Genomic DNA, 21,878 nt, shown 5'->3' with positions numbered 1-21,878 from the left:
TAAAAATGAATGTAACCGTTGTATAAGGCCTCTTTTTCACCTGACTCCTTGCCGAGTTATGTGAACTAGGTCCGTGCACGTAAAACTGCGGGACAAGATATCTTTGACTCATTAAAACTGTCTTTTGTTACAACTGAAATCCACTCTGTCCAGCGTCCGTGATTGGTTCTCAACTCTCCAGTATTTAAACACTAACAGATTCCAGAGTGCGGTCAGAGTGCGCTCTAGGCGTTCGTAAATTAAGAGCAGTGTCATATTGTCCATTTGTAAATTCAGAGCGTACACTGGACGCTGTGGCGGAGGAGTAGGGGTTGATCCAAGTGTTCTGACCTGACAACGGCAGTCAAACACCCAAGCTAACTGGTAAAGCTGGCTAGCTACTTCTAAACACAAATGAGAGAACACCTCACTCTGACCACTTTACTCACCATGGCAGAACTGGTTAGGCTGATTTCATGCTTTCTAGAGCATTGATGACTGTCACTGTGCTGCTGGCAATAATTTAATTATGTTTTTTTTGCCGACGTTTAATGACACCGATCATATTCAACTGGCGTTGTGCGTTCATAAATTCATCAGTTATTCTGCGCTCTGGCACACTCAGACGAGAGTGCTCTGAAATTGGAGTAGATAGCCAGAGTGAATTTTACGAACGCATCTCTAATAGGATGTTGGAGAGCTTATTGACAAGGTTCTGTGTGGACAGAAGGGAGTCTGTTTTTTATTCCCTCTGTGGGAAAGCTGTTGATATGAAATGGTAGGTGGGTGAAATTCAACAAGAAAATATAAATAAATAATATTTTTGCTCTATTTTTGTATTTGGCAAGCATTTGCACATGACTGAATCATCTTCTCTTACCTGTTGATACATATGCTTGCAGACATGGGACACTCAGTTGTTGGATATAGCTTAGATGGAGATCAGAAGTTGACCTACAGTGAAGAAGTGGTCCCAGCTATACCTACTGCCAAGGTTTACAAGGTATGAGGAAGACGATGCTCTTCAGTTGACATTCTGAGGACCAATCTATTTTGATTGTCCCTCTACGTAATCACTTCAAATTGATTATGCCTTCACTGAAAATGTGCCTTTCCTTCACAGAGCTCAGATGAAAAGATATCCTTGTACCAGTGTGACCTATACAAATTCTCCAGCTAAAGATAATTTGAACAGTAACCCATTTCCTAAAAAAAAATGTATACCTTTATTTAACTAGGCAAGGCAGTTAAGACCAAATTCTTATTTTCAATGACAGCCTAGGAAGAGTGGGTTAACAACCTTGTTCAGGGGCAGTATGACAGATTTTGACCTTGTCAGCTCAGGGATTCGATCTTGCAACCTTTTGGTTACTAGTCCAACGCTCTAATCACTAGGCTACCTGTTAAAGAGTAACATTCAAGTTTTCAAAAAAAATGAATGTTTGCTTTTTAACAGTGTCATGGAGGGATTTTGGACAGAGGCTCCTTGGTGGCCATCAACCCACGGGACAGAGAAAAGTATGACCACATGAACTGGTCTTCCCTCTGTGTTTCAACAAGAAAGCCCAGATTGCTTTGACACATAATAAGTTCTGTCTGTTGTTTCACTGTATGCTACAGGTGTGCAGCACTGATCATGTCGTTAATGGACAAGGACTGCCGATACCACTTGGACACTTTTTTTTATACAATCCTGTATTGTTCAAAGGTACGATATTTCCTGAAATAACAGTGGAAATTCTATTTGTCTTCCATTCATTCTAGATTCATGCAAGTGTAACATATTGATTCAAACATACAGTACAGTATGCATGTATGTAATTAACCTTCCATTACCATTCTTTAACACCTCTCTATAGGTTCTCCATTTGATGTGCCCGATGAGGAAGTTAACAGACTTTTCAGTGAGTTTTATTAACACAATTACATGTGTCATTGATAATACCTTTATTACTCTTACTGCCTTTTAAAACATATCTATCATTGAACTGAAATTGATATTTAACACAGAAACCAATTGAATGGAATATAAGATGATGTTGTATGAGAGAATTGTGGTAAGGTAGTTTAATGGTATTTTCTTTTAATGTATTCCAGGGAGGAGTTGTGGTACTAAGCTTACACAGTTTTCAAATGCTCTCCCAGAGGTTAAAGATAAGGAATGGGGCTTGGATGTCTTCATAGAGAGAGTTCATCTCCTCACACCAAAGGCCTCATAAACATGATTTAATGGGCTTCTCTGAGACTACAGGGAGAGATATCTGAGAGAGATAGTGCATTGAAAATGATTGTCAGGATATTTGGTGTTCTGTTATTATATTTGATGTATTGTTATTTGCTTTGTTGACAGTTTGGAAATTACCTAATGTCGAAATATGCCAAGTCAATTCTTTCATATGGAAAATGAACTGAATTTCCAGTGTTTTTGAACGTCTGCCATTTTAATATAAAATTGCAGACATATTGCCGTTCCTTTTTATTGTTAGTTGGTATCATAGATATTTTGCTTTATTGAAAACATTTCTCTACAGTGAAGGCAAGGAACTTTTAGATACTCTAGATACATTAGATACTCCATAATAATTGTTATGATGATTCTGAACTGTCTTGAAATGCATAGGCCACGTCATTGCAAACACCGGATTAGCCACACCAAGGTCCTGCATTGGATTCTGCGCTTCTCTCTTTTCAAGTGCTGCCACATAGACCCGATTGGCTGTTGCCTAGATACTAGACCTACATTTTTAGTAAACATATCGAGGGTAGCAGGGAGGAAGATGAGCTTTATGGTATAAAGGAGAAATGCCGAAACCACAAAAGGAAACGGTACGTTTGTTAAACGTGACAAGGTTGGCCCAATGTGGCCGTTGAGTTTTAGCGAATGTCACAATGTAGCAGTTGTACGGTGTGCTACAAGTAGAACGACAAAAACAGATGCAGGTGTAGCAGCTGCCTGAGAGAGCTCGAGTGCAACATTTTAACAAGTGTACGTACACCTGTTGCTGCAATAGTGACGCTCGATCGTGAACGTGTCAATGATTCATTTTTGAAGTAATGACAATGGTTACTTCATATGACAGATCAGCATACCTCCACCTGGGCGATGGAACTGGAATGATGAAACCCAAGCCCTCGAGTTCACCAGGTAACGTTAATGGGTAGCTATAGCATTAGCACATGTTACAATACTTTCTGGACCTATTTCTGTGCAAACGTTTTCTCACTATTATTTGCGGGTGTATTATGGATGTATTTTATTATCTAATTAACTTATCGTTGAGTATGCACCTGTTGATAAGTATTGAACTATTTTCTCATCCTGTTATTTTCAGTTTTAGTACATCTGTGGAGGTAAAAGAAAAGAGAAAAAAGACTAAACCTGTCAATTTTCAAGATCTTGCCAGCAAGCGTCCAGAGAGGTAGCTAGCTATTCATTTCTAGCCTAAGCCAACAGCACTTTTCCCATCCATGCTGTTCAACTAGCAATGATATTAATAGATAGAGCATTCATTATATTACAAGTGATATGTATCCTTGATTGACACATAATTAAGGGCGTTACTGTGTCCTGAACTCTTTCAACGAATACTTTTCTGTCTATTATTTGTAGGCAAACGCAGTCATCGGCCAAGAGGGGGGGACAAAGCAGCAGGAAGACTGTGGGTCCTGCTCAACTCAATGCCTACAAGTCCTCAGTAAAACGGGGTCAGAGGGACTATGTGACCATCGAGGATGTGAAACGTAGGTGTTGGTCGGTCATACACAATGTATATTGTATATAATGTATATTGACATACAATGTCAATATGTCTTGTCCATTGCTGTTCTGGTTAGTGTTTATTGGCTTATTTCACTGTAGAGCCTCTAGTCCTGCTCACTATACCTTATCCAACCTATTAGTTCCACCACCCACACATGCAATGACATCTCCTGGTTTCAATGATGTTTCTAGAGACAATATCTCTCTCTTCATCACTCAATACCTAGGTTTACCTCCACTGTATTCACATCCTACCTTACCTTTGTCTGTACATTATACCTTGATGCTATTTTATCGCCCCCAGAAACCTCCTTTTACTCTCTGTTCCAGACGTTCTAGACGACCAATTCTTATTGCTTTTAGCCGCACCCTTATTCTACTCCTCCTATGTTCCTCTGGCGATGTAGAGGTGAATCCAGGCCCTGCAGTGCCTAGCTCCACTCCTATTCCTCAGGCGCTCTCTTTTGACGACTTCTGTAACCGTAATAGCCTTGGTTTCATGCATGTTAACATTAGAAGCCTCCTCCCTAAGTTTGTTCTATTCACTGCTTTAGCACACTCTGCCAACCCGGATGTTCTAGCTGTGTCTGAATCCTGGCTTAGGAAGACCACCAAAAATTCAGACATTTTAATTCCAAACTACAACATTTTCAGACAAGATAGAACTGCCAAAGGGGGCGGTGTTGCAATCTACTGCAAAGATAGCCTGCAGAGTTCTGTCCTACTATCCAGGTCTGTACCCAAACAATTTGAACTTCTACTTTTAAAAATCCACCTCTCTAAAAACAAGTCTCTCAACGTTGCCGCCTGCTATAGACCACCCTCTGCCCCCAGCTGTGCTCTGGACACCATATGTGAACTGATTTCCCCCCATCTATCTTCAGAGCTCGTGCTGCTAGGCGACCTAAACTGGAACATGCTTAACACCCCAGCCATCCTACAATCTAAACTTGATGCCCTCAATCTCACACAAATTATCAATGAACCTACCAGGTACCTCCCCAAAGCCTTAAACACGGGCACCCTCATAGATATCATCCTAACCAACTTCCCCTCTAAATACACCTCTGCTGTCTTCAACCAAGATCTCAGCGATCACTGCCTCATTGCCTGCATCCGTAATGGGTCAGCGGTCAAACGACCTCCTCTCATCACTGTAAAACGCTCCCTGAAACACTTCAGCGAGCAGGCCTTTCTAATCGACCTGGCCGGGGTATCCTGGAAGGATATTGACCTCATCCCGTCAGTAGAGGATGCCTGGATATTTTTTTTTTAAATGCCTTCCTAACCATCTTAAATAAACATGCCCCATTCAAGAAATGTAGAACCAGGAACAGATATAGCCCTTGGTTCTCCCCAGACCTGACTGCCCTTAACCAACACAAAAACATCCTATGGCGTTCTGCATTAGCATCGAACAGCCCCCGTGATATGCAGCTGTTCAGGGAAGCTAGAAACCATTATACACAGGCAGTTAGAAAAGCCAAGGCTAGCTTTTTCAAGCAGAAATTTGCTTCTTGCAACACTAACTCAAAAAAGTTCTGGGACACTGTAAAGTCCATGGAGAATAAGAACACCTCCTCCCAGCTGCCCACTGCACTGAAGATAGGAAACACTGTCACCACTGATAAATCCACCACAATTGAAAATTTCAATAAGCATTTTTCTACTGCTGGCCATGCTTTCCACCTGGCTACTCCTACCCCTGTCAACAGCACTGCACCCCCAACAGCAACTCGCCCAAGCCTTCCCCATTTCTCCTTCTCCCAAATCCATTCAGCTGATGTTCTGAAAGAGCTGCAAAATCTGGACCCCTACAAATCAGCCGGGCTAGACAATCTGGACCCTTTCTTTCTAAAATTATCTGCCGAAATTGTTGCCACCCCTATTACTAGCCTGTTCAACCTCTCTTTCGTGTCGTCTGAGATTCCCAAAGATTGGAAAGCAGCTGCGGTCATCCCCCTCTTCAAAGGGGGGGACACTCTTGACCCAAACTGCTACAGACCTATATCTATCCTACCATGCCTTTCTAAGGTCTTCGAAAGCCAAGTCAACAAACAGATTACCGACCATTTTGAATCTCACCATACCTTCTCTGCTATGCAATCTGGTTTCAGAGCTGGTCATGGGTGCACCTCAGCCACGCTCAAGGTCCTAAACGATATCTTAACCGCCATCGATAAGAAACATTACTGTGCAGCCGTATTCATTGATCTGGCCAAGGCTTTCGACTCTGTCAATCACCACATCCTCATCGGCAGACTCAACAGCCTTGGTTTCTCAAATGATTGCCTCGCCTGGTTCACCAACTACTTCTCTGATAGAGTTCAGTGTGTCAAATCGGAGGGTCTGTTGTCCGGACCTCTGGCAGTCTCTATGGGGGTGCCACAGGGTTCAATTCTTGGACCGACTCTCTTCTCTGTATACATCAATGAGGTCGCTCTTGCTGCTGGTGAGTCTCTGATCCACCTCTACGCAGACGACACCATTCTGTATACTTCCGGCCCTTCTTTGGACACTGTGTTAACAACCCTCCAGGCAAGCTTCAATGCCATACAACTCTCCTTCCGTGGCCTCCAATTGCTCTTAAATACAAGTAAAACTAAATGCATGCTCTTCAACCGATCGCTACCTGCACCTACCTGCCTGTCCAACATCACTACTCTGGACGGCTCTGACTTAGAATACGTGGACAACTACAAATACTTAGGTGTCTGGTTAGACTGTAAACTCTCCTTCCAGACCCATATCAAACATCTCCAATCCAAAGTTAAATCTAGAATTGGCTTCCTATTTCGCAACAAAGCATCCTTCACTCATGCTGCCAAACATACCCTTGTAAAACTGACCATCCTACCAATCCTCGACTTTGGCGATGTAATTTACAAAATAGCCTCCAATACCCTACTCAACAAATTGGATGCAGTCTATCACAGTGCAATCCGTTTTGTCACCAAAGCCCCATATACTACCCACCATTGCGACCTGTACGCTCTCGTTGGCTGGCCCTCGCTTCATACTCGTCGCCAAACCCACTGGCTCCATGTCATCTACAAGACCCTGCTAGGTAAAGTCCCCCCTTATCTCAGCTCGCTGGTCACCATAGCATCTCCCACCTGTAGCACACGCTCCAGCAGGTATATCTCTCTAGTCACCCCCAAAACCAATTATTTCTTTGGCCGCCTCTCTTTCCAGTTCTCTGCTGCCAATGACTGGAACGAACTACAAAAATCTCTGAAACTGGAAACACTTATCTCCCTCACTAGCTTTAAGCACCAACTGTCAGAGCAGCTCACAGATTACTGCACCTGTACATAGCCCACCTATGATTTAGCCCTATCAACTACCTCTTTCCCAACTGTATTTAATTAATTTATTTATTTTGCTCCTTTGCACCCCATTATTTTTATTTCTACTTTGCACATTCTTCCATTGCAAAACTACCATTCCAGTGTTTTACTTGCTATATTGTATTTACCTTGCCACCAAGGCCTTTTTTGCCTTTACCTCCCTTCTCACCTCATTTGCTCACATTGTATATAGACTTGTTTATACTTTATTATTGACTGTATGTTTGTTTTACTCCATGTGTAACTCTGTGTTGTTGTATCTGTCGAACTGCTTTGCTTTATCTTGGCCAGGTCGCAATTGTAAATGAGAACTTGTTCTCAACTTGCCTACCTGGTTAAATAAAGGTAAAATAAATAAATAAAATAAACACAATACGGATCTATGTTATGGAACACATCCTTTACAGCAGATTAGTTGAATATATGGTATTTCTCTGTCTGTCTGTTTGTATGTACAGTATGTACACTGCCTTCAGAAAGTATTCATAGTCCTTGACTTCACATTTTGTTGTGTTACAGCCTGAATTCAAAATGGATTAAATCAGTTTTTTCTCCCACCCATCTACACACAGTACTTCACAATGACAAGGTGAAAACATGCAAAAAATGTACTGCAAAAAATGTGACAAAGCAATTCACTTTTTGTCCTGAATAGAAAGTGGTATGTTTGGGGCAAATCCATTACAACACATTACTACTACTACTACTACTTTCCATATTTTCTAGCATAGTGTTGGCTGCATCATGTTATGGGTATACTTACAATCGTTAATAAGGACTGGGATGTTTTTTAGGATAAGAATGGTGCTAAGCACCGGCAAAATCCTAGACAAAAACCTGGTTCAGTTTGCTTTCCACCACACACTGGGAGATGAATTCACCTTTCAGCAAGACAATAACCTTAAACATAAGGCCATATCTACAGCTGTAATCGCGGCCAAAGGCAATTCTATAAAGTATTGACTCTGGGGTGTGAATACTGTGAAATAGGTATTTCTGTATTTCATTTTCAATACATTTGCAGACATTTCTAAAATTATGTTTTCACTTTGTCATTATGGAATAAGTCAAGGGTTATGAATAGTTTCTGAAGGCACTGTATGTATATCTGTCTGTGTTGCAGAGGTGGCACTCAGTTTGCTGCAGGAGAATGATGCACTCCCCATTCCATTTTGCTTCCTGTCTGTGTTGAAGTAAGGAAGCACCCACTCACTGCACAGTATATCTGCCTTCTCTCTCCCTCTTTTGTCTGTCCATCTGTCTGTCTGTCTCTCTCTCTCAATCCATCTCTCACACACACGCAAACCTTTCTTTATGGCTATGTTTTCAATCCATGCTACATCCATTTACGTGCACTACCATTCAAAAGTTTGGGGTCACTTAGAAATGTCCTTGTTTTTGAAAGAAAAGCACATTTTTTTTTGTCTATTAAAAGAACATCAAATTGATCAGAAATACAGTGTAGACATGGTTAATGTTGTAAATGACTATTGTAGCTGGAAACGGCAGATTTTTTAAATGGAATATCTACATAGGCGTACAGAGGCCCATTATCAGCAACCATCACTCCTGTGTTCCAATGGCACGTTGTGTTAGCTTATCCAAGTTTATCATTTTAAAAGGCTAATTGATCATTAGAAAACCATTTTGAGACTGTTGTATTGCGGGTACTATTTAATGAAGCTGGCAGTTGAGGACTAGTGAGGCATCGGTTTCTCAAACTAGACACTAATGTACTTGTTCTCTTGCTCAGTTGTGCACCGGGGCCTCCCAGCCAGTTTGCGCTGTTCTGTGAAGGGAGTAATACACAGCGTTGTACAAGATCTTCAGTTTCTTGGCAATTTCTTGCATGGAATAGCCTTCATTTCTCAGAACAAGAATAGACCGAGTTTCAGAAGAAAATAATTTGTTTCTGGCCATTTCATTTTGAGCCTGTAATCGAACCCACAAATGATGATGTTCCAGATTCTCAACTAGTCTAAAGAAGGCCAGTTTTATTGCTTCTTTAATCAGGACAACAGTTTTCAGCTGTGCTAACATAATTGAAAAAGGGGTTTCTAATGATCAATTAGCCTTTTAAAATGATAAACTTGGATTAGCGAACACAACGTGCCATTTGAACACAGGAGTGATGGTTACTGATAATGGGCCTCTACTACTATGTAGATATTCCATTAAAAAATCCAGCTACAAAAATCCAGTTTCCAGCTACAATAGTAATTTACAACATTAAAAATGTCTACACTGTATTTCTGATCAATTTGATGTTATTTTAATGGATAATTGTTTTGCTTTTCTTTCCAAAACAAGGATATTTCTAAGTGACCCCAAACTTTTGAACGGTAGTGTATATTGCTTAGGCTTTAAGATTTCTCTTAAACATTGCCCTGTGTGTGTGTGTGTGTGTTTGTGTGTGTGTGTGTTTTTTAGGAGCAAAGAGCTGGATGAGTTCCTGGCTGCCCTCCTGCTCTACCTGTCCTGTTACTTTGAGAGGAAGTCTCTGGAGAAGAAGCCCAAGCCTCTCATGGCGTCAGTACCATACTCATTGTGCCGTTTGTGTGTATGTATGTGTGTGTTTACATTAATTACCATCTTATATAGACTTAAGACTCTTAATTTGCATATATTGATGTTTCTCATGACTTTGCCTCTCTATAATGTATTGATTTGTGTCAGTGAGCAGAGTATCACAGAGAAGCAGGTGATGGCGGAGACCCTTGCTAAGGTGGAGCTGGCCCAGAAGCAGCTGGCCTTCTGCTACTCCAGCCTGGTCCTGGGCCTGGGCCTATCCCAGCAGCACCACATGGCCTGTGGCAGGTCAGTCACCTCGCCGCCATTTTGGCTCTGCAGGGGCAAGGAGGGGAAGTGACAAGAGTCAAGGGAATAGATACTCATTTGGTTATTAAGCAGATACCTTAGATCCAATGCGATTGACAGTTAAAGCCTATATTCAGAATAATCTACGTAGATTATACACAACATCTAATACATCCAGAAATTGTGAGTAGCGGCCTAACCTCCATGCACAAAACATTTCACTTGCTGCGTTAAACTATCACTTTAAGTGCTTTGTTTCTACAGGAGCCGTGTGTCATTGACCTACAAAGACAGGCAGTTGTATGAGGTTAGTACCAAACCCCACAGAACTGTGATTTGACCTTTGCGACTGTGTATTCCAGAGGAGATGTTGACTCAGTACTGTTTAACCAGAGGTGGTGGTATAGTGTAACATAGTTATTTTAGGGCAACTCAGCACCCTGTGTGTCTGCATCTAGTACCAGAATAGCTTTTTTGACATTTGTAAATATATTTAGGAAAAAAAGAATGATGATGTGACACAGACCCAGATGCAGCTTTAGCACCTTGATTTAGTTACTGGCTTGCTGACTGGCTGGATGAATAAATGAATGATTAAATGAATGAACAGGCCTAAACATTATTATTAATAATAATAATAATAATAATAATAATATCTCCAGAGGATGGAGCCATCAGCATTAGATATTAACAAAGGACCTACATCAAATGCAACTGTAGCATCTCATCTCTGTAATCTGTCCTATCTACACCAGTGTCTGTACAGCTTCTTCTGCTACGTGGCGTGGGTGACGTTCAGTAGGAAGGACCTGAGAGGCATCCAGGAGGAGGTGGGGCGCCTGCTGCGTTCTGACACCTTCAACCCCGCCCTCAGGACCAGGATAGATGCCACAGAGGACAACCTGGCCCAGGACTCCTCCACCAAAGAGGGACAGACTGAGCCCAAAGTGCACACACAGAGCCACAATGCCCCAGAGCAAAGGTGTGTGGGGAGTGGTGGAAGGCTGGGGTGGTGTACGCGTGGCTATCTTATCAGCTCCCATTTTGAGTCATTTTTTAAAATGTTTTTCCGGACAATAGTTTCTACTAGCCTAAGTGACTGACTGACATGATGTGTTGCAGTAAAGAACAAAATGGTTTAGGCTGCAAAGCCATCTCTGCTTGAATGCTGTCTATCTACCTCCCAGACCATAGGATTGACTGAGACAGATTCATGACTTGTCAGATAAAACGGCCTGTCACTCTTATGTCAGCTCCCAACATCTGACAGATGACTGACAGTTCTGTAAGCAGCGTCAGGTCTCTTGCTCTTATGCTGTCAAGTCCAGGCCAAGTTGGTCTTGAAGTCTGTACTCCATAAGTAGAACCAAATTAATCAAATGTGGGGAGTTTATTTTGTTGATATATTCACAGCTGTTGTCTACATATTTGATGATTAATAGTACAGCTAAATATATTTTATAATATCTGGTATTAGAATGACATCCGCTGGCATTTTAATTTAATTTTTTTCCCTGCTTAAGGAAATTCTACAGTTTGACTTGTGAGATTTTGTCCTCCCGCTGTAGGATTTCCCCTAATGACTCTTCACTCTAATGCCCACATCTAAATCAATTAATATCTAGTGCCTAGGCCCTAGGGAATAGGCGCCAGTTTGGAATTGGTTCTCAGTCTTCTGCTTCTCGTTCTTTGACCTTTAACCTTTGACCCCAGGAAGTCCCAGCGTCGTCCGGCCTTGAGTAAGATGGTGACCCAGCGCTCCCCGGTCATGGTGTCCCTGCTGCCATATCCGCGGGAGGAGGCTCCTCATCTGTTCTGCCGCTACAGACCCAGGAAGCAGAGCCAGGCCAAGCTGTGTAACCCAGAGACCCTGATGGAGGAGCTCAAAGAGCAGCTGGCCTCTGTCAGGTAGCTAACAGTCACAGCACAGGGAGGGAATAGCCCCATCCCAGATCTGTATGTGCTGTCTTGCCAACTCCTATGGTCATTGTCACACCAACTGTTGGCAAGGTCTGGGACCAGGCTCGGGAAGGAATATGTTTGCTATATACATTTTACATTTACATTTTTAGTCATTTAGCAGACGCTCTTATCCAGAGCGACTTACGGTTAGTACATTCTTAAGAGAGCGAGGTGGGACAACCACATATCACAGGCATAGTAAGTACACTCTGCTGTCCTAGCTTTAGGGGGAAGGTGCCAGGATAGAGAATGACTTGGACTGGGCTGAGCGGGAGCTACCCTCCTGGAGGGTGGGTGAACCAAGAGACCAGAGGTGGCAGAACGGAGTGCCCAGGTTGGGGTGTAGGGTTTGAGCCTGACGGTGTGTGTGTGTGTGTGTGGGAGGGGGGGGGGGCAGTTCCTCTTGCTGCTCTGTAGGCAAGTAGCATGGTCTTGAAGTGGATGCGAGTTTCGACTGGAAGCCAGTGGAGTGTGCGGAGGAGGGGGGTGACGTGGACGAACTTGGGAAGGTTGAAAACCAGGCGGGGCTGCAGCGTTCTGGATAAGTTGCAGGGATTTGATGGCACAAGCGGGGAGCCCAGCCAACAGCGTGTTGCAGTAGTCCAGACGGGAGATGACAAGTGCCTGGATTAGAACCTGCACCGATTCCTGTGTGAGGTAGGGTCGTTCCCTACAGATGTTGTAGAGCATGAACCTGCATCACTGCTTTGATGTTTGCAGAGAACAACAGGGTGTTGTCCCGGGTCACGCCAAAGTTCTTTGCATTCTGGGAGGGCGACACTGTGTTGTCAACCGTGATGAGAGGTCTTTGAGCAGGCAGGCCTTTCCCGGGAGGAAGAGCAGCTCCGTCTTGTCGAGGTTGAGCTTGAGGTGGTGCGCCGACATCCAAGCTGAGATATATGCCAGGCACGCAGAGATGCGTGTCGCCACCTGAATGTCGAAGTGGGGAAGGCGAAAATGAGTTTTGTGTCATCTGCATAGCAATGATAGGAGAGAACACGTGAGGATATGACGGAGCCGAGTGACTTGGTGTTTAGAGGGAAGAGAAGAGGGCCAAGAACCGAGGAGGATTAAGGAGGAGAAGTTGGAAAAGAGTTTCATAGGGTTAGAGTCAGAAGCATGACATGTTGAGTGATAGAAAGTATATCAGAAGGTTGAATGAAAATAACAAACTATATGTGTAAGAGATTGATAATATAACACTACAAACATTCTATTGAACTTTAATTGTCCCTCAAAAATGGATGAATATCTCTTGTACATGAAGTTAACATTCACAGCACTGTATTTTCACACCCCTGAACTTATGTCTGCAACACTCTTAGACAAAATGGCTGTCACCATAACTCTTTTGGGTTCCATGTAGAACCCTGTGTGTAAAGGCTTCTACCTGGAACCAAAAAAGGTTCTTCAACGGGTTCTCCTTTTAGATTCTAGATAGCACCTTTTTTTTCTAAGAGTGTATGTTTGAACTTTGAAATCTGTTTTTCTAGCTTTGGGATTCTGGGGAAGCCTCTGAGCCAGTTCAGCTGCACCACCCTTATGCCCCAGGGAGCTAACAATGAAGACGACGAGGAGGAGGAGGAAGATGACGAGGAGGATGACGATGATGAAGACTCCGGCGTCCATGTTCGAAGCAGTAAGAACACCTTCATGGCTCAGAGACCTGTCGCATCAGCAGTGGACCAACGCGGCAGCCTCAGCCGCGCCAATACAGTCATCTCACGGGCCACCACAGAGGGAGTGTCCTCAGACACAGAGTGAGAGTATGTGCGCGTCCCCCAAAATTTGACAAATAAAAAAATAAAAAATAACATACAATTATGTACCGTAGCATTGAATTTAATAGCAAGGTAAGCTAGCAATCATTTTGCCTCCCTTGATAATGTTTAAATAAAAAAATAACCTATCAGCATTGAGCTAAACTGAGTGAGCTCAATTGTGAATGGTCCTGGTGCACCAAAAAGAGTGTCAATGGAAGCTAGTTTGGATGTGACTTCACACCAATCACATTGCATCAAAAGTATTGACGAAAAAAGGTGCATTTTTGCATCTCGTTGCGTCGTTGTCCTCCGGTGGCTAGCTAAAATCGACCCTTTTATAAACGAGCTTGGATGGAGAAAAGGAAAAATTGGATGGAGATAAGGATTTGGACTTGTGGACTTACTGTACCGATCAGTGATTATAACGGTGATTCAGATCCAACCATAAATTCATACATTGTGCCCCTGGCCTGAGAGGGTGGAAGTTCAATATGTAGCTAGATGTAGTAGGCTAACGTTAACTAGCTGACTCATCATTGCCCTTGAAATTAAGTTAGGCTAGCTGGCAAGCCTTTTAGCCATGTAGCCTAATCGAGGACAACAACAACTAAAAGTGTGTAGGCTACTGTATGACAGAGAAGAGGATTGCATTGGCGTTCCTCTACAAGTAAGGTAAATCATTATGTTTTTCTACTTGCGCACACACACCACACACAATCAGGACCATGGACAGCCACATGTTATTTACCTTATGTTGATTGGACTAAATTGTTTTTGGTCCTGATCTTTAAGTTGCTACTCTGTTAGACTAAGCATTGGTGATTTGATGATTTGGAAGTTGAAATGATGGTGGATTTACTTTAGCAGAGGCCTCTCCTGTTTTTTTTTTTGCCACTTGTGATAACTCTGTGGTTCTCAATCAATAATTGTTTAGTAGTCAGATATTTTGCAAGCAAAACATAACGTTTTAAATTTCATTTCCTGCAGTTGTACAAATTTGACCATGGGGCGTAGAATTTTTAAAACATTTTTAAAGCAAGTTTGCTCCAATTATACACATTTTGCCATGGGCCAAAGAGAAGATTTACCAATTTCAAGCAATTCTTTACATTTTCCCATGGGGTGTAGAGAAGATTTTGCAGTTTTACATCACATTTTCTGCAATTCTACACATTTTGCCATAGGTTGGAGAGTAATGTTTGCAGTTTTTAATATTTAATATTTTTTTGTGAGAGTGACTAATTAAATCAATGGGGGGCCCCCAGTTGGTAATTCGACCATGATTACTACAAGTTTAGAAAGCTGGACATTAGACTAACAAAAAATGTTAGCTGACATGGACTTATTGAGTGACTGTCAGTGACTGACATAACAAGAGAAACTGCTGAGGCACAACTACATTTTCAAAATGGCACCCTGTATATTCTACTATTCTAACCTCAATTGAGATCTTAATGATTTATTTTTATTGATCCACAGGCCACCAGTTGCCCATCCCTGCTGTAGGTCATCTACCTGTTTGTTACATGCAATATGCTTTGTTGACTTCACCAGACAAATATGGCTCTCTGGTTTTGTGATGAAACAAATGTGTGGTTGAATTTATTCTGCCCAGTGGTGTAAAGTACTTTAGTCAAATTACTTTAATGTACTACTTAGTTGTTTATTGGTGTATCTGTACTGCACTTTACCATTTATATTTTTGACAACTTTTACTTTACTACATTCGTAAAGAAAATAATGTACGTATTACTCCATGTATTTTCCCTGACACACAAAAGTACTCGTTACATTTTGAATGTTTAACAGGACAGGAAAATTGTCCAATTCACACACTTATCAAGAGAGCAATCCTGCTCACCCCTACTGTCTCTGATCTGGCAGACTTAGTTTGCTTAGTTTGTACATTATGTCTGAGTGTTGGAGTGTGCCCCTGGCTAGCAATAAAACAAACAAGAAAATTGTGCCGTCTGGTTTGCCTAATATAAGGAATTAGACATTAGACATTTTCCTTTTAATACTTAAGTATATTTTTGCAATTACATTTACTTTTGATACTTAAGTATATTTAAAACCAAATACTTTTTGGAGTATACATCTGCTTTTACTCGAGTATGACAATTGGGTACTTTTTTCCACCACTGTGTGACTATTGTCTTCTTGTTGTCTCTGCCTTTTACACTGAGTGTACATAACATTCACCCCTCATTCACAGCCTCAATGCATGGACTCTACAAGCTGTCGAAGGCACACAGGGATGCTGGCCCATGTTGACTACAATATAATGGCACACATACACAATCCATGTCTCTATGATCTCAAGGCTTAAAAAATGTTTCTTAAACCTGTCTCCTCTGCTTCATCTACACTGATTGAAGTGGATTTAACAGGTGACATCAATAAGGGATCATAGCTTTCTACTGGATTCACCTGGTCAGTCTGTCATGGAAATAGAATGGAAGAAGGTGTTCCTAATGTTTTGTTCACAATGTATATCATGGTGGGGTTTGAACTAAAATGATTTATAGAGCAAAAAACACAATTATCACAACACACACGTTGTAATATGGCTTTTTTCCTGAATTGGCTTCCCCAGTGATTTTACCCTGTGTCTGTCTGTCTGTCTGTCTGACATCTCTGGGCTATCATTTGAAACATCATTTTGATATCCTGTGTTTTCAGTGTCCCCCAGTAGACTGTCTAAAAATGTGTTTGGATGTCCTGAACTATTATTATGTGTCACCAGGTGGCGCTGTTGTCTGAGAAATAATGAAATTGGATTTCCTCATACAGACGGTACAATCAATCCATTATTGTATACAGTTCAGATTCAACTCAATGCTTGGGAAAATATACAAGGATCACAAAATACCATTGTATGTATTCAATGCATCACTATCGTTCACGACATTTGCAACTACTAAGTAAATCTCATGCTTCAGTATGTAAATCCTGCGTCATCTGTCACATTGACATAGACAGTACATCCTCTTTGACATAAGACCCCTTCCAGGACTCTTCCCCCAGGGTGACTTGCAAGCCTTCCAGTCAATGCTGCCTGCATCCTAACCTCCCATAGCAAAGGGCCATAGCTACTAAGCATGCTGCAGCAGCACCAGCCGCTGTGGCAGAAGGGGCTTTGCCTTCACCCTAATTGGCTGGGTAATCTGGGATGCCAGAGCGAGAGCTAAGCCTGCTCAGGAGAGTGGGGGATGGGGCACAGGGGACAGGGATAGAGGGGGACGCTGGAGAGAGGCTGATTCCTCTATGGCTCCTCCTTTATAAGGGCTGGATCTGACCAGAAAGGCAGGATGGCAGGAGTCAAATCCCCCTACAGACTTCATTCCACCAGCCTTGGCAGGGGCCAGGTTACGCCGCGCACCAGCCTCCGAAGTAAGAAGATCCCCTTAATAAGAAGTAAGCATGGGAAAGGAGATTGGCACAGTTGGCAAAGTGACAGAGGGTCACACTTTATATTAAGTTACACAGATACTGTGGGAACGGGGACCTTTATTTTTTACAATTCAGTCATTGTTTCAAGCCCTTCTGCAGATACCACGTATAGCTAAGTGATGACATAGTGGTTATCAAAGATTCAGAGTTTTATTGAGATAGTAGTAAAGGGAAAATGACACACGGTATAGGTAATAAGTATAGAGAGTAGCTATTCAATATGTAGGCCAAAAAAGTTGCATGGCTGTTTGCAAAGCTATCAAAAAAAAAAGAGAAACCTAAGTTGGTCAATTCTGGTAAACATTATGAGTTCAGTATACTAACTCAGAGTTGTTGCTGCTGCTATAGTTAACATTTCATCTTAGAAAATCTTTGTCCTGAACCAATACATCATCTTAGTTTTGCTAGAGAAAAAAGCAAAATCACATTCAAGAACAGCACCACCAACTTGATCTATTCTCATTAAATGTTTCTGACTCATAGTTCAATAAATTCCCACAAAGCCTCAAGTCTCCTCTATTCTCCATGCATTAGGGCCCCTGCCCTGCTCTTTAGAATGTTGCGGTCATAAAGTCTATGCCCTCTGAAATAGTTTGCAGTTGAAGCATGTCACCTCTTGTAAAGGACTAGCCATGCCTGTAATTACAATCCATATTCAACAATGACAGGCGATGTCAAGGGATTTCTGTTTGAGGCAGACAACCAATAGCAGAGCACCCTGCTTGTGATGATAGGAAAGAGGCTAGGCAAACTGTGTTTCATAAAGCTAAAGGTTATACAGTGCTGCCTGTTATAGGGTATAGAACTATCGCACACCTAATTTAAAAAGTGTTATGTAAAACTCCTCAGAAGTTTTGCCAGAGTCCTTTCTCAGCTGATAGTGAGACTGAGGTAAGAGAAAATTCTGAAAGCAAGGTGACAAGGCGTCTGTTGTCCCAGTCGTTAATCCCAACATGTTTCAAGCTGACCACCATGGTCACTGTTCCCAAGAGCTCCAAGGTAACCTGCCTAAATGACTATCGCACCATAGCACTCACATCTGTATTTATTAAAGTGCTTTGAAAGGCTGGTCATGACACACATCAACACCATCATCCCAGACACCCTGGACTCACTCCAATTTGCATCCCGCCCCAACAGATCCACAGATGACGCAATCTCAATTAATCTTCATACTGCCCTCTCCCACCTGGACATTAGGGGAAATAACTATGTGCAGTTGAAGTCAGAAGTTTACATACATCTTAGCCAAATACATTTAAACTCAGTTTTTCATTATTCCTGACATTTAATCCGAGTAAAAAAATCCCCATTTTAGGTCAGTTAGGAACACCAGTTTATTTTAAGAATGTGAAATGTCAGAATAAAAGTAGAGAGAATGATTTATTTCAGCTTTTATTTATTTCATCACATTCCCAGTGGGTCAGAGATTTACATACACTCAATTAGTATTTGGTAGTGTTGCCTTTAAAATGTTTAACTTGGGTCAAACATTTCGAGTAGCCTTCCACAAGCTTCCCACAATAAGTTGGGTGAACTTTGGCCAATTCCTCCTGACAGAGCTGGTGTAACTGAGCTAGGTTTGTAGGTCTCCTTGCTCGCGCACGCTTTCTTTTTCAGTTCTGCCCACAAATGTTCTATAGGATTGAGGTCAGGGCTTTGTGATGTCTACTCCAATACCTTGACTTTGTTGATCTTAAGCCATTTTGCCACAATGTTGGAAGTATGCTTGGGGTCATTGTCCATTTGGAAGACACATTTAACTTCAAAGCCTTAACTTCCTGACTGATGTCTTGAGATGTTCCTTCAATATATCCACAATTTTCTTTCTTTGAGATGCCAACTATTTTGTGAAGTGCACCCGTCCCTCCTACAGCAAAGCACCCCCTCAACATAATGCTGCCACCCCCGTGCTTCACGGTTGGAATTGTGTTCTTTGGATTGCAAGCCTCCCCCTTTTTCCTCCAAACATAACGATGGTCATTATGGCCCCCCCGAAATTAGTTTAATCAGAACAGAGGACATTCCTCCAAAAAGCACGATCTTTGTCCCCATGTGCAGTTGCAAACCGTAGTCTGGCTTTTTATGGCGGCTTTGGAGCAGTGAATTCTTCTTTGCTGAGCGGCCATTCAGGTTATGTCGATATAGGACTCATTTTACTGTGGATATAGATACTTTTGTGCCTGTTTCCTCCAGCATCTTCACATGGTCCTTTGCTGTTGTTCTGGGATAGATTTGCACTTTTCACACCAAAGTACGTTCATCTCTAGGAGACAGAACGGGTCTCATTCCTGAGCCGTATGATGGCTGCATGGTCCAATGGTGTTTATACTTGCATACTATTGTTTGTACAGATGAACATGGTGTTTGGAAATTGCTCCCAAGGATGAACCAGACTTGTGGAGGTCTACAATTTTCTTCTGAGGTCTTGGCTGATTTTTTTTGATTTTCCCATGATGTCAAGCAAAGAGGCACTGAATTTGAAGGTAGGCCTTGAAATACATCCACAGGTACACCTCCAATTGACTCAAATTATGTCAATTAGCCTATCAGAAGCTTCTAAAGCCATGACATCGTTTTCTGGAATTTTCCAAGCTGTTTTAAGGCACAGTCAACTTAGTGTATGTAAACTTCTGACCCACTGGAATTGTGATACAGTGAATTATAAGTGAAATAATCTGTCTGTAAACAATTGTTGGAAAAATTACTTGTGTCATGCTCAAAGTAGAAGTCCTAACCAACTTGCCAAAACTATAGTTTGTTAACAAGAAATTTGTGGTTGAGTGGTTGAAAATGAGTTTTAATGACTCCAACCTAAGTGTATGTAAACTTCCAACTTCAACTGTATGTGAGAAGGCTGTTCATAGACTACACCTCAGCGATCCGGTGTATGTGACAATATTTATTTTTCTTCAAGCTCATCACCAAGCTCGGGACCCTGGGACTGAACACCTCCCTCTGCAATTGGATCCTGGACTTCCTGACGGGCCGGCCCCAGGTGGTGAGGGTAAGCAACAACACCTCCGTCACACTGACCCCTCTACATGGGGTCCCCTCGGGATGTGTGCTTAGTCACCTCCCTGTTCAACCACAACTGTGTGGCCACGCACGATTCCAACACCATCATCAGGTTTGCTGACAACATGACGGTGGTAGGCCTGACTACCGATGGCGATTAGACAGCCTACAGAGAGGAGGTCAGAAATGTCCACATCAGTAAGGACTTAACATGGTCCACAGACAGACACACATTTGTGAACAGGGCATGACAGTCTCTCTATGCAGACTCTATGCACACTAACAAGACTTTATACAGTGCCGCTTCACCTCAGGAGGCTGCAAAGAGATCTTGACTGGCTGCATCACCACTTGGTATGGCGATGCATCATTCTCGACCGCAAAGCACTACAGCCCAGTAAATCACCAAGGCCGAGCTCCCTGCCATCCAGGACTTCTATATCAGGCGGCAAGAAAGGCCTGAAAAATTGCCAAAGACTTCAGCCACCCAAGCCACAGACTGTTCACTCTGCTACGGTCCGGGCAAGCGGTACCGGAGCATTGGCTCTGGGACCAATAGACTCCGAGATAGTTTCTACCCCCAAGCCATAAGACTGCTAAATAGCCATAAAACTGCTAAAGAGTTCATTAATTAGTTAAACAGACTATCTGCATTGATCCTGTCTTGCACCTACTCTATGCACACTAACAAGACTTTATACAGTGCTTTCTGAAAGAATTCACACCGTTTTTACAGGTTTTGTTGTGTTACAAAGTGCGATTAAAATGTTATTAAATGTCATTTTTTTTATGTTAAAGATCTACACACTTGGATGTCAAAGTGAAAGACCAATATGAGAAATAAAACACTTATCTTGATTCGATAAGTATTTAACCCGTTGACCTTTGGCAGCGATTCCAACTGTGAGTGTTTCTGGGTAAGTCTCTAAGAGCTTTGCACACCTGGATTGTACAATATTTGTCTATTCTTCTTTTGACAATTCCTCAAGCTCTGATAAATTGGTTGTTGATCATTACTAGACAACCACTGGGTGTATTGATACACCATCCAAAGTGTAATTAATAACTTCACCATGCTCAAAGGGATATTCAACGTCTGCTTTTTGATTTGTACCCATCCACCAATCGGTGCCCTACTTTGCCAGGCATTGGAAAACCTTTGTGTCTTTGTGGTTGAATCTGTGTTTGAAATTCACTGCTCGACTGAGGGACCTTACAGATGTGTGTGTATGTGTGGGGAACAGAGATGAGGTAGTCATTCAAAAATAATGTTAAACATTATTGCACACATACATAGTGAGTCCATTATAAATTCAGACTGTAACACAACAAAATGTGGGAAATGTGGTGTGAATAATTCCAGAAGGCATCTCAAATACCTCTTACCCCTGCACATTGATCTGCTGCTTGTACTCCCTGTATAAACCTTAATTGTTTTGTATTTTACTCCTTTTTGTGTTGCTGTTTTTATACATTTTTGAAAACGACATTGTTGCGAAGGGCTCGTAAGCAACCATTTCACGGTAGTCTACACCCATTGTATTTGGCGGCTGGTGAGAAATAAAATGTAATTTGATTTGAGCGAGGATGGCAAATATACAAGCATATAACCTGATACAAAGATTGAATGCATGGTTACTTGTAAGGTGTAAACAATGTTTGCCATTCACAGTATGGGAATGTAACACAATTTAAACATAGTGCTCATTTATTAAGATTCAAACGGTCATTTACTGACACTCTATGGGTGATATGATTCTAGGATTCATAAAGTAG

General features: G+C 42.0%; 1 protein-coding gene across 4 annotated transcripts; it reads left to right on the top strand.

The window, feature by feature from the left end:
* The first annotated feature begins 880 nt into the window (after positions 1-880).
* ppp1r36 (protein phosphatase 1 regulatory subunit 36) lies at positions 881-13,692 on the top strand. Of its 4 annotated transcripts, none has more exons than XM_090208504.1 (13): positions 881-982; positions 1,600-1,687; positions 1,839-1,883; positions 3,060-3,124; positions 3,312-3,398; positions 3,590-3,720; positions 8,213-8,282; positions 9,520-9,618; positions 9,766-9,906; positions 10,171-10,213; positions 10,662-10,888; positions 11,620-11,814; positions 13,362-13,692. In XM_090208504.1, the coding sequence occupies exons 2-13, from the start codon at positions 1,616-1,618 to the stop codon at positions 13,630-13,632; spliced, it is 1,446 nt and encodes a 481-aa protein (XP_090064630.1). In that variant the 5' UTR covers positions 881-982; positions 1,600-1,615; the 3' UTR covers positions 13,633-13,692. The 4 variants fall into 4 exon arrangements, with proteins under 4 accessions (XP_090064630.1, XP_090064631.1, XP_021427498.2 ...); XM_090208505.1 differs by having other exon boundaries at positions 882-982; positions 9,520-9,649; XM_021571823.3 differs by lacking the exons at positions 881-982; positions 1,600-1,687; positions 1,839-1,883 and adding an exon at positions 2,658-2,805.
* The last annotated feature ends 8,186 nt before the right edge of the window (positions 13,693-21,878 follow it).

This window comes from Oncorhynchus mykiss, chromosome 18 (genome assembly GCF_057628025.1).
Source record: "Oncorhynchus mykiss isolate SJ-2025 chromosome 18, ASM5762802v1, whole genome shotgun sequence".
NCBI lineage: Eukaryota > Metazoa > Chordata > Actinopteri > Salmoniformes > Salmonidae > Oncorhynchus > Oncorhynchus mykiss.
Note: the sequence above shows the minus strand (reverse complement) of the source record. Positions and strands in the feature narration are given on the sequence as shown.

Coding starts and splice junctions, on each gene's coding strand:
- ppp1r36 (XM_090208504.1), top strand. CDS start 1,616: ATGTCGTTAATGGACAAGGACTGCCGATACCACTTGGACACTTTTTTT. Junction 9,619..9,765: donor AAGCCCAAGCCTCTCATGGC/GTCAGTACCATA, acceptor GATTTGTGTCAG/TGAGCAGAGTATCACAGAGA. Junction 10,889..11,619: donor CACAATGCCCCAGAGCAAAG/GTGTGTGGGGAG, acceptor CTTTGACCCCAG/GAAGTCCCAGCGTCGTCCGG.